The sequence below is a fragment of the Limulus polyphemus genome, unplaced genomic scaffold (assembly GCF_000517525.1).
Source record: "Limulus polyphemus unplaced genomic scaffold, Limulus_polyphemus-2.1.2 Scaffold2770, whole genome shotgun sequence".
NCBI classification, from domain to species: domain Eukaryota; kingdom Metazoa; phylum Arthropoda; class Merostomata; order Xiphosura; family Limulidae; genus Limulus; species Limulus polyphemus.
This window is the reverse complement of record NW_013668380.1, coordinates 34,625-50,518: the sequence shown is the minus strand read 5'-3', so window position 1 is coordinate 50,518 and position 15,894 is coordinate 34,625. Positions and strand designations below refer to the sequence as shown.

Genomic DNA, 15,894 nt, shown 5'->3' with positions numbered 1-15,894 from the left:
GCCTTGGATTAGCATTCTTAACAACTTAGCCTGCTGCTACCTCATCTTTAGATCCAGTGAGTTTTTAGTTGGAACCTGTCTCAATATTAGGAGTGTGTTGAACAGACTTTAGAACCCTTTCTTGATTTTTCAGAATGTCACGCAGTACCTGTATTTATACTGTAATTCCACTAAAGACTTGAACTAGTTAGGCTATTGAGATCTAGTATTGCCTGGAATTGCAGATTTCTGGTAGCTGTGTTATTATTTTGTTACCTTATGTGTGCTGTTGTATTTACATATCATTAAATGTGCTTGTGCGTATACTTTGCAAAAATATCTGATTTTTGGTATCTTGATTTATCTTAAGAACATTTTTAGTTGTTAATGATTACTTTGATTCACACATAATATTGTGCTTTGCCCATATGAGTTGTGTACCGGTACTAGTAATAAGTTATACGGTTAATGTATTAAGTATGTTTCTCATTAATGTTTTTTAGTAATTTGTTACAATCCTTATATCTGTTAGATTGTATACTGTCATACCTGTACATTTACTTTGCTTTTCCTTAACTGAATATGTTTTTGGTGTTAATCTAGAGGGAAGTTGTAATAATTTACTTGTAGGAAAATTAATGTATAAGTATGTGAGTTATATTCCATGAGCCATTGTTCAGTAAAAACAATTACAGGTAGTGATTATAGTACAAGTAGTAGTAGTACTATCTCCTTGAAGCCATCATACTGGTTGTCTAATGTTTTCTTTTCACCATGCTGCAAGTTTTGTGTTTCTGTAAAGGGGTTGATCCAGCTCATGTTGCTTTTCAAAGTACTAGCTGTTTTATTGTGTGGAACAAATTAATTAAATAAGAACTGTTATTAGTGTGACTGTGTCCTCCTGGTTTTGATTGTTAACATTATTTAGTGGTTCTATCCAACTATAGGTTTTCAGAAAGCACTATGTAAAATAAGTTGAGAGAAGAACAACAATAGACCTACATGTGGTAATTTGAGATGACCATATTAGATACATACCTGGTTCATACCGAGTCATTCAAGAATAAATACTGAAGAACAACTGAGGAAATTACACACTAATAACATTTAATATAGAAATAAAAGTTGAAATGGTGGAAATAATTACTCTTTCAAGAAATGAAGATTGATAAAAAAAAATAGATTGAATAAATATAAAGTAAGAAGTTTTATCCAAAAATAGAAATTTAAGAAATAACTGGATGAAGATTTAAAGTAGAAAAACGTTTTATTACTTAAGAATTTTTATCTAGCATATGGAAATTAATAAACAGCTAAAAAATTACATGCAGCAGTGTTATGGTTCAAGCAGTTATAACAATTTTAAATTGGTAAGTTAATGAATGTTCCAAGCCTCAGAAGAGAAATGTGTATGAAATTTTTAAGCATAGAATTCTCTTTCGGATTGTAACAAAGATTAATTAAATTACAAAAGTTACATTTCAAAATCACATGAAATAAGCTTAAAAACAGAAAACTTTGGATGTAGGCAGTAAATAAGAGTGATTTTTGGAAGGATTAATGATTTTAGCTTACTGCAGGTCTCAATTCAGAAATGGTATTCACTTCTTTGTAGAACAGAACTATTACCTTGCAAAATTTTTGAAAAAGATTTTGGTGAATGGCAAAAGCCTTGAATGAAACTGCTATCCCTATGTGTGTTAACATGGACTTATGCCAACTTACGATGTAATCATCATTAGATTATAACCCTCCACCAGTAGGAGGTTGATACATACTCCATGCTCACTAAACCACATTAGCACTAGTGTTACAAAAAAGGTTCATTATTTCCTTGGCACTGCTTGTCTTCTGACGTGTTGAATTGTGATACAATATCTTACCTCTCCTCATATAATAGCTTTTCTCGACTTTTGCTGCTCTCTGCTGTACAACTTTTGCTCAACACTAATCTTGGTGCTCTCACCTACCCTCACATGGTATAGCTATGCTGTAGCATGCAAATGAACATGCAACAACCCTCCACCAATAGAAGTGTGACACACCCTCCTAGCACAGCTGACTCCCTCTATACTGTAGAGCATTCTTATCACTCTCGATTTGGCATTCCAGTGTGCAGTTATGCTTGGTTTTTGCTCCATTTTTTGTATTATCCTATGCAATTTCACTAAATAGTACTGTATTGACAACTTTAGTATATCATTTCTTTTTTTAGGCTAAAAAATTATGAGAAGTTTCTTTTCTTTTCCACATAATGAACTCTTTATTTAGTATTAATACAATAGCTTCTGGTATGGATCCTGACACTACTGATCCAACAACAATTACTACTATTGTGGCTTTGGGTTCTACACTTTCAGTGGAGAATGTCTCAGCCAGTCTATTATATGGCCAGCTACATCTCCAGAACTGCAGCTGGATCTCCTTTTTCCTGGAAAATGTTTCCGAAGAGGAAGATTTTGAACTTCTTTTTTACACCTAGTGCCTTTGCTATGCCTTCCATTCTAACCCTCTTGATCTACCTCATCCTTCATATGCATTTTTGGACATGATTTCTCAGGTAGGTTACTTCTTGTCTAATTTCCCCTATGTCTTATGATTCCTTTCCCTCCCTCATTCATTCTATCCCAATGTCAGATTACTTAGTTCCCTCCCCCCTCACTTGATATTCGAGTCCATGCTGAACAGTTTCTTACCCAATTATGTTTGGGAGCCAGCATGCCTTGGCCCCCACATTTGGCTGACTCCCATGCTTTCATAGGTTGGAATTTCTGGTTTTTTTTATTCTCAAACCTTAGAGTCTGTGATTCAGGCATGGGCTCTGATCCTGTTACTACATTATAATTTTCTCTGGCTCAGTTCTCTTGTCTCCACTTCACTCTCACTATCATCTTCCATTACCTCTCATTCATTCACGTCCTTTCCAAGGCTTTTCACTATTCTCCTGATGGGTTTTTGCCATATACATGTATGCTTTTTTATATGTTGGCGAGCTTACCCTTCTCAACCTTGTCCCTTCATACATGGCTCCTTTGTTGTTGGGATCTCATTAGTAGTGACACCCTCTTGTCACACGTGTATCTGCCTACTTCCTCTTGAGTGATATCCATCTTGCTCCTTTCTTGCACCAGTCTGTTTTGGGGGATCTTCCTGATAATTTAGAGTCTCAGGTGGAAGCTGCGCATGATCATTTGTCCCTCTCCCCCCTTGTTTCTCATCTTTCTCAATCCTCTCCTGCTCCTGTTCCTACATCTCACCCTTTGCATCCCCTGCTCTAAGGTGCCACCTTCCTGAGTTTCTGTAGTGAGTCGCCAAATTGCCCATTGTTGCATTTTTCGACAACAGTGACTATCCTGTGGGTTCTGGCACTGTGGGGGTGCAGTTGGCAAGGTTTGGTTCTAAAAGAAGGACTATTCTTTCGTTTTTCCACTACTTCCCTTTATTCCCATATCCCATTTCTTTCCCTCCTTCTCAGGATCCACTTCCTTGCCAGAGTCTCTCCGAGGTGGTTCAAGATCCCTTGTACAAGGATGCTATGTTTAGTTTCATCCTCCTCTGGGTGTTTATTACCAGCTGTTTATGGTTCATAAGAAGACTAGAAATTGGTGTCTTGCTGTCGCTCTCTCCAACCTCAACCACTTCATTGACCTCCCACAGTGCACCATGTAGTCTTTCCTTGCCCTCCGATGGTCATTCACTCCAAGTCTAAGGGTAACCAAGGTCAACATCTCAATGCTTACCTTTATATCCTTATATCTCAAGCATCCAGACATCATCTTCAGTTTGTTCATGGGTCAGATGTTTCGGTTCCATGCTCTACCCTTCAGTCTGGCATCAGTGATCAGAGCCTTTACCCACAATATTCACAACCAAGGTTTGCAGTTTCACCATTATGGAGGGCTGGCTCCTCTTAGCTCCTTCTCAACAAGTCTCTCACAACCCTACCCATTTCCTCCTTTAGGAGATGGTTGTAAAACTAGAGAAATCCCATCTCACCCCCACACAATATATTATTCATTTGGGGGTATTTTTTAACTCCTACTTCAGCAGGGCCTAGCTTTCTCCTCTTCATTTGAAGGTGGTGGATCTCTTAGTTTCCAAAGCCAAGTCTTTTTCTCTTCTGCATGTGAGGTTCACTCTCTCTCTTTTGAGGTCCTGTACTTCCATGGAATTCCTTGCCCTTGAGGTTATGCACATATTCATTGCCTTCAGTGGGTGCTTTATGATCAATGGAATCTCATTTGTACTCTGCCATCTTCCTCCCTTCTTCCCTACAGATCAACTTTGCCTTGTGGGTCAACAGGAACGACACCTCAATAGGTGTTCTTCTTGTCCCAGTTTGCATCTCTTATGGGATGGAGAGCATGATTGGATTGTTAGGGGATAAGTGGTTATTGGTAGATTGTTGAATCTTCCCTATACATCAACCTTTTAGAACTCCTAGCTGTTCATTGGGCTTTGGATCATTTCCTGCCAGTGGTATGGAGCCAACTGGTCATGATCCATTCCAACAATTCACCTGTTGTCTCTTACATCAAGAGAGCATCTGATATTGCTTGCTTTCAAATGCTGGATCTCATTTTCTTGGCCCAATCTCAGCAGGTCCATCTTGCTTGTCACATACATCCTGGGTGCTAAGAATCTTGTGGCAGATTGGCTATCTTGTTCCAATAAAATTCTACTTAAAAAGTTGACTCTTTCTCCTCAAGCGTTCCAGTGGTTATGCTCCCAGCCGGTTACCTACCTTCTGGATGCATTTGCCGCCAAGCTCAATACAAAACTTCCCCTCTTCTGGTCTGCTGTTCTGCATCCTTTAGTGCATTAGACATAACTTTATCTGTATACTTATTCTCCCATCTGTCTTATTCTCTCAAACCACTCCATGTCGAGTCCTTCTCATCACCCAATTCTGATGTACACAACCATGGTTTCCATTGTTGAACCTCCTTCGATTACCTCCCATACCTCTTCTACTTTCCCAATTCCTTTTCTGGCAACCTCAGTCTCCTGTCTTTCATTCCACCATAGCCACACCTCGTCTTACTGTGTGGGTTTTGTCTAGTTCCTTGCAAGACAATCTGGACTCTCTATGTGGGTAGCCTTCTTTCTTACTCAGTCTGCTATTCTTTGATGGTTTACCACCATAAATGGCACATTTTTCATCATTGGTCTTAGGCCTTTCACCTTCCCAAGTAAGTGTTTCCAACCTCTCCAATATTTTTACTTGGCTTTTCAACACTGGTTTATATGTTTCTACCATTACAGACTATAAGGTAGCCTTACCCAATACCTTTTGTTTTTTCAGCTTCCACCATATTTGTTTCTTCTTCTGTCCTTTCTTTCCTGTTTTGCTCCTTTCACCTGATTCATTCACCCCACCTAGTTGGCCTACTAAATTGGAATCTTGATTTTGTCCTTCATGCCTTTACCCTCTTGCTCCTTTACCAACTCTCCCTCAAGATGTATTTGGTATTTCTTCCTCCTCTTCATGTGTGGATGCTGTAGGTCTGACATCTTTGCTATCGACATTTCCCATATTCTTTATCACTATATGTATGTCCTCCTTTGTCTGGATTATAGTTTTCCAAAGACATTAGCAGTGCATGAAGGGAACATCACACTCCTACTTTCCTCCCCTCCATCTCTCTTTGTCCAGTACAGGATCTGCATTATGTCATCCCACACTGCTTCCTTTTGTGGTTCTCATTCCCATCTTTTTTATACATGTCATCCTTTCCATGGCTGCCCATTTCCATCAGCCATTGGAAGAGATTGTGCAAGTTGGCATGTGGACTACACTTCAAATGTTTATTGCCAACTACCTGCATCATTTGTCCATCTCCGTCTCACTTGCCACCTGTTGCCATTCTTCATACCTCATTTAAACTCTCAAAAGATAAGTTCTTACTTTTTTTTTCTTCCCTTTACAGTTGCCCTTTCTTCTTTCCTTGAACCCATTCTGTGGCGAGTCATGCCAGTCTAGGTATACTTAAATGTAAATCTGCATGCTATGGCATGAGTAAAGCAAGGTGAGGATCGCTGCCCATCTCTCCGGTTCTGGTTGAATAAACCATGACCAACCTGCTTTTCAAAGTAAGGTTTACATGGTCACCCATTGCACTGTTATACAGTGCTGTGTTCCTCTGGATTCCTCACCTCATTTTTACCCTCACTTTCCCAGTGAAGTAGGACAGTCCTTGCTACTTACCAGTTCCTAGCCACTGGGGTGGTGGACCACTGAGGCTTCCTCTGAATGTGGCCAATTCTACTCACTCGAGAATAGGGTGGTAATGTTCTGTTGGTGTAGATGATGAGTACTCTTCTCCTAATATGGAACAGAATAAAAATACCAAATGCCAACTGGTTTTGGACTGGGCAAATCTACTACAAGCAGTTCACCCATCCATCTGGCTTTCCCCCATCCTACCACTGCCTGGATGTCAGTTCCCAGGTGGTCTGGTGTTGGATCGGTGTAGGACCAGCTAACATAAGTCCTCACACGTGTTTAGTAGGGACCCTCCTTCTACTGTGTAACAAACAAAAAATCCCTATGCAGCCTGGTTTTGGACTGGAGTTGACCCACCATGTTTGCATTCTCCCTTCCTACTGTTACTTGAATGTTGGGTTCCTGAGTGGCCTGCTTGTGGTTATGTACTGGGTCTGTACATGTGCCATAGCTTGGTTGTCAGAACAGAATTTATTTTTCCCTTCTGCTTCCTGGTTTTGAGATGAAGATGATTGGGACCCTCCTCCTACTGCAGAGCGGAAGACAAATACCCAATGGCTCCTGGTTTGGGACTGGACTTGACCCACCAAATACGGTCTAACATGCTCTAGCCACTCTATACCATCTGGCACATCCAATTACAGGTTGGATATACATCTTTTCTGCTCGATTTAGCAACTCATATCTTGAAAAGAGGCAAAGAGTGTACTTGGTACAGATAGGGTGTGGTCTCCCAGAAGTGTGACACTGTAAATTATGGTGTCAGACTACATGGTTTCTCTTCAGGTGCCTTCCAGAGAGTGCTCATCTAGGAAACTGTTGCACTAGTCCCTACACTGTTTCAGTGTTGGATTCTGGCTATATGAGCAGAGGAAAGATATCATATCTATAAGAAATACATTTTCAGTGCAGGAAAATGTTAACTTTCTTTGTTTTTGGAATTATTTCAGTTAAACCCTATTGTTTCACTCCTTGTTTTGTACTCAGGTACTCTTACTTTAAAGTGAACTCAACTGTAAAAAAAAAAAACGTTTTGTGGATGATCTTGAAAATGAAATCCCATACACACATTGCTGATACTTGTTTCAGTGGTGATGGGATGAACTCTATTGGTTGGCTCTATTCTACTTTCTTCATCTTGTATCCAGGATTATTAATTTTCTGTTTCTGTTGCTTCAGCTGAGTCTGCCTTATTTCTAAACAATTTTGACCAACTGTTCCCACCACCTGCCTTGGCTTTTGGTTCTCTTCTTGGTGAGAAACAGGTAACCCCACCTTCATCCTCTGATGCTTTATTTACTCAGGTATTTGACATTCTTTTGCATTCTCCAGTTGTTTTCCTTGTGTCTTGGGCTACCTTGTTTTTCATGGGCTTCTTCCATCTGAATCTTCTCTCCCCTTGATACTTGTGTTCATTCAGATACCTTTCAGCTTCACATTGACCCACAACTGTCAGGGAACGTATTCTATGTTGTATGGTTGAGATACTTTTACTTTTCATGAGCATAATTTCTTTTAATCACTTCTTCCAGTGTGGAGATCTCTCCCTTCTGTTTTCTCACTCACTGTTCATCTTCTTTCTCTTGTTCAACTTCTTAATTTGTCTATGCTTCACCCTTTTTGAGGCTGTACATCATGACAAATACTCCTAACTGTTTGCCACTTTGGCTTCATTTTATTCTTCTGTTGTGTCCTAGTTGATTTGGTTTCTTTGTTTCTGGGAGTTGCTTGGTTGAGATACCTTACTTTTGGGTATTTGCCTACCTGTCTTATCTCAGGGACCTCTGTCTGGCACCCCTTTCTGAGATGATATCTTTGGAGGTGTTCTTTAAATTTTAGATACTCAAGCTGAGGTTGCATGTTAACAGTCATCTCTGTTTACTATAGTTTCCTGATTTTCTCAGTCCAGGTGTCTTGTTCTCAGGGTTCTCTTTTTGATTGCCCTCATATCTGTTCCTTATCCTCTTGCTACCTTTTGATGTCCAATCTTGGAAGGGAGCTGGCTTTTGTGGATCACAGAGGTGACTTGTTTATAGAGCCACCCCTTGGCTCTGGTCAAGTGGGAGCTCAGCTCTCCCTCTTTGTGCTAAATGTGGATTCCCTTTGCAGAAGGCTTTCAGTCACATAGATACTTTCACATAAGACTTTCCCTGTCTTTTTTGCATCCAGTGTCTTCTTTTTCCAGTTGTCATTCCACCCCCACCCACCCCTGAAATCCTTTAGGACTTGGAGATGCAGATTGGTTAGGTGTAAAACCTTTGGGAAAAATCTGAGTCAGATTCTAGCCAGAAACAAATGGCCAATATAAAATTAGAGAAAAAAAAACAAAAATTACAAAGCTTTGAAACTGAACAACTTCAGTTGATATGTGTAAGATACCAAGTGAGTTTGGTGCTGCTGAATTTGTGAAGACACAGGAAAAAGCAATGCATATTTGCTTAGGCATGAAAATCCTGCTAAGACTACAAAACATGATTTGTATTTAGACTGTAAGTTAAAGAAAAAAATTTGAAAAAGCGGCGAAGTTAGACAGTGGTTTTATATGAAATGAAACAAAGAGAAAAATATTGTTTTTTTTTTTTTTAGATTCTGGAAAAAAAAATTTTTAAATTAAAAGTAACATTATATAATGCTTCAAATTGCATGTGTGTATATATATATATATACACACACACATATATAATGGAAATAATTATCCCCTAGATAAATGACATTCTTTTATTAAAAGGTGTTTTCATGTTGTGAATGCATTTGATAGAAAAATGTAAAGTTTTCTTATTTTTAAAAATTTCTCTTTGTTGACACTTGGTGAGAGAAGAGACTTTTTCCTGTTTTGAGAGTCTGGCTTGACCCTTGTACACATATTTGCTCTGTTGAATGACTGAGATGTAATGATCAGTTGAACAATTTCCCATATTGCCTTCTTATATGACACTTTAACACCATGTAGAGGGTTATTTTCACAGTACCTTTATTGGGTGAAGAGTATTCCTTGCATGAGAAGGATGCTGTCTTCCACCGACTAATGCCTCACTAGGCTTTCCTTTCTCTCCCTTAAGGGTAACATGTTCCATTGGTTTTTCCTTGCATGAGAAGGATGCTGTCTTCCACCGACTGATGCCTCACTAGGCTTCCCTCTCTCTCTCCCTTGAGGGTAACATGTTCCATTGGTTTTTCCTTGCATGAGAAGGATGCTGTCTTCCACCGACTGATGCCTCACTAGGCTTCTCTCTCTCTCTCCCTTGAGGGTAACATGTTCCATTGGTTTTTCTTTCTGATTGCTGTGACTTCAGAAAGGAGCTCATTTTTGTAACTTCTTTATCTATACTAACCCATCCTTCATCTTTTCAGTTTGGGATTTTAGTTCTTTGTTCTGCAAACAGGTAAGCACCATTTCTGAAGCTAACATTTTTCTTACCTTAAAATGTATTTCTGATAGATATTCACCTCTCTGTAAAACCATTCACCCTTCCTCCTCGCTTCTGGTATGTTTCTTTTGCCTCTTCAAGAATGAGCCTTTGTTGTAATGTTAGTGTTCATGGAGTTTACTGCACATAGAGGATGTGCTTATTGGAGGAGATATATAGTTTAATAATGAATTCATCATAGGCTGACACAGTCCACATTAATATGTTAGTATGGGAATTTCTTTCAAGGCTTGTTTCATGCACAAATGTTTTCTGATCAGTGGTTCAAGGTAATAATCCTTTACTCTTCAGAGCAGTGAATATATATCTGAAATACAATTAAGGAACCATTAATGAATGTACAGGAGATATTTTTTAGATCTAATTTTATGAATGTGTTGGCTGTATAGTTACTATCTTGTGTGATTTTGGTGCCCTCTAGGTAAACGTGAATATATTATTTGCAATTCTAAGAATATGGTAGTAATGGTTATAATCAGAAAATTGTATGTTTGTGTTATGTTTTTACATGAATACTGAATAAATTTTGCAGTAATGTATCTATTTGAGATAATTATTTCATAAGTTATAAAAATACTGTGTCTAAAGACTTGTTGTTTGCTTATGTAATATTCACCAGAATGTGAAATTATTTACTGTTACATTGTATTTTTGTTTTAATATTAGCACTATTTACAAAAGCATTAGATTAGCAAAGCAATGATCATTTGATAGGTCACCTGTGAACAACATATTTCTGCTCTTTTTTTTTTTTAATAGCCTGCTTTAAAATGATTATCAAGCTGGTACCAACATAATTAGCTTTTTTATTATTTAATCAGCATTAATAAGTTTTTTGTTGTTCCATAACCAAATTCTTCAATCTCATTTTAAAACCATGATAAATTTCTTTTTTTTAAAGAAACCATTGCATTATGGCCATTTTCTTGTCAAAAAATTATGTTTATAAACAATATTCCTAAACTTGCATGCATTATCAGGAAAGTTATAGGAGTTTATATTGTAAACTATCAGCAAGTAGAAATCTTGACAATGATGCTTATGTACTACAAACATCCAAAAACTGAAAATGTCATAACAGCTTCGACCAAAATTTGTAAGTGTATGGTACTTAGCACTGAAGCTTTGTGTATATAAGTATTATTGAAAATCGGTGTGTAAAACCTGAAAACAATGGAAAATTCAAATGTTTATAAACTTGTAGAAGGTAAGAAGTGTTTAGGCAAAAATCTGACATTTTGATGTTATATGTATTATGTAGGTAAGGGCTAGTTTTAACATTTTGCTTTTTCTTTCTGCCTCTCCTAGCTTTGTATTTTTCTACTGTGTAGCTTATCTCTGGGCTGAAGTTCATATATCAGATACTAAATTTTGTAATTTTACTCTCAAGTTGTTTTATACTGTGTTTGGTGTAAACATTATTAGACTTTTAATTTACAACACAACTTCCTGTATTCTCAAAATCTCATTTCTTTCTGTTTTCTAGGATTCAAATAGTTAGAAGAGGCAGACATATTTTTTCTATGTGTTTTTTTTTTTTACTAGTAACACAGATAATAATCATGTGTTAATAATAATTCAAATATCCTCCAGCCTATTGGAAGATGCCCTCTGTAAATATATCTTCTCAGGATAAGAGTTATTGAGATGTGTTTTATATAATATTATCAGCTAGTTCTACATGCAGACATTATATGGAACTCCTTCACTAATAAATAGCTGTTTAATCATAAATATAAGTTAATAGACTACCATTTCTCTAGACCTTAAATAAGGATATTTATAGTTTTATTTCATGAAACAGAGAAAAAGAAAACTTGAACCATTCTTTTTACATAATTTTCTCTTTGATGAAAACATGTTGCAAACTAATTGTTAAAAAAGCAGTGTATTATACTTTGTCTTTTTTGTTAGTTTTTCTTTTCATTATAGTGTGTTACCTTGTACTGTATTGTATATGCTGAGTAGGGAAATATTTTCTTTTCATTTCAAATTGTTATTATTACTACATTTCTAACTAACAAAATGTAAGACTAAAGAAGGTAATTTAATCTTCAATGAGAGTGCCTTGTTTTGCTGGAATATCTTGAAACTTGAATTAATCTAAACATTTTGCCATTGTTGTAATATTTTTCTCTTTTTGGGCAAGTTCTTTTAAATAATTTTGTCAAAATAATTCAAAGTACAGTCCTCGTAATCATAAATTAGTTTACTTATTCCTTAACCTGTAGACTACTATCATTTATACACAGTTTTACCTGTAGGCCTAACGAAGTTCACAAGTAATGTTTTTCATGTTTAGCAAAGAGTTACTCACTAATGATACTACAACTAATATACAAATAAACTTACATTTATAATTTCATGACCAATGAATCAAGGAACTGAATATATACAATGATTAACACTTATCCAAATACTTTACTGAATAACTAGCCTTCTACTAACTGCAAACTGACTGGCTCACTTCTAATTGTCTACTCATATTTATAACTAATGAAACCACTTAGATCATAATCTCATGCATTCTCAAGCTTACATTTAAATTAAAACATTGAAAATGTAGCTTACAACAGTATACTTTGTGTCTTTCATTAACAAGTAGTAGTAGTATTAGCATTAGTTTTCACTTGCATCCTACATGATATTTCTTATTGTGGCTATATACCTGTCATGAGCTATTTATAGTTTTAAAAATAGTCAAATATAATATGTAACTCTGTGAATACGTTAAGAATTTAAAGCCTTCATGAAAGCAGCAATTATTTTTACTTCAGATTGGATAATTCTGTGGCTAAATTATGTGTTACAAAGAAAACATTCATGCACTTAGAAGTGGTAGTCTGTGCTTGTATTTGTTTCAGACTACACTTTATGTACACAAGCCTTTCAAAGTACTGTGTGTGTACCTGTAAGTCTAGTTTTTTCCATCATAATTGAAGATCTTGCCACATTAAATGAAAGGCTTTAGGTATAGAACCAAATTAGGTTATTTCTGATGAAATGTGACTTGTTGATTTACATCTTATTTCATTTTAGTTAATTTTAACCTTTTTTCATTTTCTTTAATATTCACAAGTTAAAATAATCATTATGTAATTTACTTAAACTGATGGACATTTTGAACATACCAGGTTTTCATTTCAAAGTTATTATCTATGAACACGTATGTATAGTAACAACACTGACATTTGTTGAAAATTATCACTCACTTATCTTCAGTGTTTCATAAGTAATATTTAAAATTTCACTTTGAGTGACAAAATGATAGATTAAGAAATCAACTTTCTAATGAAAATGAACCATGAAATAACACGTTAACACAAATTTGTCTTAAGATAGTTTTAAAAAATAAATTCCGAAAAGAATGAAACAGATCAAATTTGCCATGAATTCTTAATTTTGCTTGAGAAGGTTGATTTTATTCCATCAGCTTTTCCCATATTTTATTGCTTAGCTAAATTTTTTCTTCACCTATCAACTTAGTGGAATTATAGTTGGGCTTTAAATTTTGAGTTATAGTAAAACACTTATATAAAAGTTTATTCCCTGTCATAATGTTTATGTTTTCATTCTGATTTGTTTGGATTTTGTTAAGGTGTTGGAGGCCATGTCTGAAGGTCCTATAAAAAGCAGAAAAGAAAATTGTATTTGCTTTTATCTTTTGTCATTGTCTTAAAACAGAAATACCTAATTCATTGGAGCTTTATGGAAAGTTCTGTAGTTTAAGAAGTGTAGATATTTCTTAATTACAAAAAAAAGCAACTAGCAAAAGTACATCAATCTAATTTAGTATGTTCTTTTGATATCCAGTAAGTACAGAACTCTGATTTCTCAATTCTTTTTTGTCATAAATGTAAAATACATCATTGTTGTGAAGTGGATTATTAGGTACTGCCCATCTTCACTTGGAGACCATTCTTACTTACAATGCAATTTAATGATTTTATAACTTACCTGTCCTTACAAAAATAATAATCTGTGTGTTTCCTAAGAAACCACGGGTGATTTATATTGGATTAAAAAATCATTGTATGTTTTGGGTTTTCTGAGTGTTTATAATGTCTGTAATGCATATCAGGCCTCGTGTCATGTTGGAGATCAGAGTAGAGATGCAACTGTTTTATAAATAACAAATTTTTGAGATAATTAATGTTTTCCAACAAATTTAATAAAATAAAAAGCAGCCAATTCCTGAAAAGTGGAACAAACCAATAATTAGATTTTGGCCCTTTAATGTATAGCCAACAAAATTAAAGAACAGAAAAAATTATAAGTAAAAATAGAAACTTGACAGTACTACTACTACCTTTCTTCTAAAATCCTGCTCTATATTAGGTTATCTAACACTGAGAAAATATTATACAGAATTTATTATGTAGAAGCTTTGCATTCATAACATTTTGGATGATTGACAACATTCTCTAAAACATTGGTCTTTTTTGTTTTTCAAATATTAGCACACCTTGTTTATCTTAACATAAATAAATATTCTCATAAACCACAAATCAGTGTTTACTGAAGTTTCTTGTAATAGGAAGATATGCTGATTTTATTTCTCCAAGGAATTGTATATTAGTCTATACAACATCAAGTATAGAATTATTAGAATAAATGTGCACATTGTAAAAGAATGCATTTAGACCATTACATTTCATGTGAACCACAAGGACCAAAATATGGTGTCAGTTAACATAAGAGAAAAATAATTAGTAAAGTTAAAAGTAATAATTTACAAGCAGGATAAAATAACTTTAAACTGGTTGTATTAGTAAATTAAGGAACAGTTAATTGTTTATAAGCTGTAAACACTAATATTATAAATGTTTATGTATTTAAAGGGTAGAGAACAAGTAACAGCAAACAAATATCTGCCAGTGATAAAAAAAAAAAGTGTCATTGGTAAATATCTGTAAACTGATGTCAGGAGAGCAAATATTATATGACTACAATGGATAATTTTCAGCTAATAATAGTATATAAAGATTGTAAAGTAATAATGATAATGTACATGCCATCTCCAAGTGTCATATGGTAACAATATCGTAATAAGTATCATTTGTTAACAGTACATGAGTAAGTATCATCTGATGACAGTAGATAACTTAATCTGGTAACAAACATGACATCTGGTAACAGTAGATAAATGTCACCATGTAATACTGTTTTAAGTATAAGACTTACTGGTAACATTATATTAGAAAGTGTCATATGTTAAGAATAGATAAATGTTTCATCTGGTAACGAAGTATGTAAACAAGTGTCATATGGTAATGGTAAATAAATGCCACCTTCTTACACTATTTAAATAAGGGTCTTCTGGTAACAGTAGTTTAGAAAATGTTATTGAAGAATGCTATTCCATCTGGTAACAGAAGCGTTGTACAAACTAATTAATTATGATAAATTGTATTATGAATGTGATACATTTTATGTAGTTTATTTTATAATGAGATGCAGTTTTTAGAAAAGAAAAATGTTGTAATTAGTTGCTTATGTTTTGTTAATTTCAGTCAATGGAACTTATCATTTTAAGATTCTGGTGCCCTCTGTGGCTGCTGGGGCTATCATTGGTAAAGGTGGTGAAACAGTTGCTCAATTACAGAAAAAGACTGGTACTCGGATAAAAATGTCTAAAGCCAATGATTATTATCCAGGTTTGTGAAACCTTCATAACACTTGTAGTATTACAGGATGTCCATAAATGTTTGAACCACAAATAGAATAGGAACCACATGAGATAAACAGTTTCAGTTTATGGTATGTGGGAGCCTGGTATTAGAAGTTATCTCACTAGTTTAGATGAGGGTATCTAAAGGATATTGTCAGTAGGACAAAGGTACTGGATATGGCAATCTTGCATGGCCAAGTAACCAGTGCTGTTGCAATGATTACTCCAGAGATGCTAGCACACATAAGTGGACATCGAATATCACCTTAACATCCTTCAAGACATAAATGGTACCCATGTTGAGTCCTACTAATTGTGACACTGGCCATGGACAAACCTGAGGTATTAGGCTCCATTTTACCATAAACTGACATTGTTTATTATACATAGCTCTCATTCTATTCAATAAATAAAGTCGTTCAGTAACTTTTGGACTCCCTCTATTTTAGATTTTAAAATTTTATTAGTTACTACAGAATTTAATTTGTGTATTGTATAATGGCTGGAGACGGCTTAAATGGGTAATGAAGAAAAACTTTAATATAAGTTTAATATGACAGCAAATGTACAACGTTTCGACAAGGTTTTGT

At 35.3% G+C, this 15,894-nt stretch overlaps 1 protein-coding gene across 2 annotated transcripts in view; it reads left to right on the top strand.

Moving 5' to 3' along the window:
• LOC106467864 (RNA-binding protein Nova-1-like) overlaps window positions 1-15,894 on the top strand; it is a 49,735-nt gene that overhangs the window by 16,942 nt on the left and 16,899 nt on the right. For both annotated transcript variants that reach the window (XM_022396075.1, XM_022396074.1), the window contains exon 2: window positions 15,147-15,290. In XM_022396075.1, coding sequence (XP_022251783.1) covers window positions 15,147-15,290 — 144 coding nt within the window. The remainder of the gene's footprint in view (window positions 1-15,146; window positions 15,291-15,894) is intronic.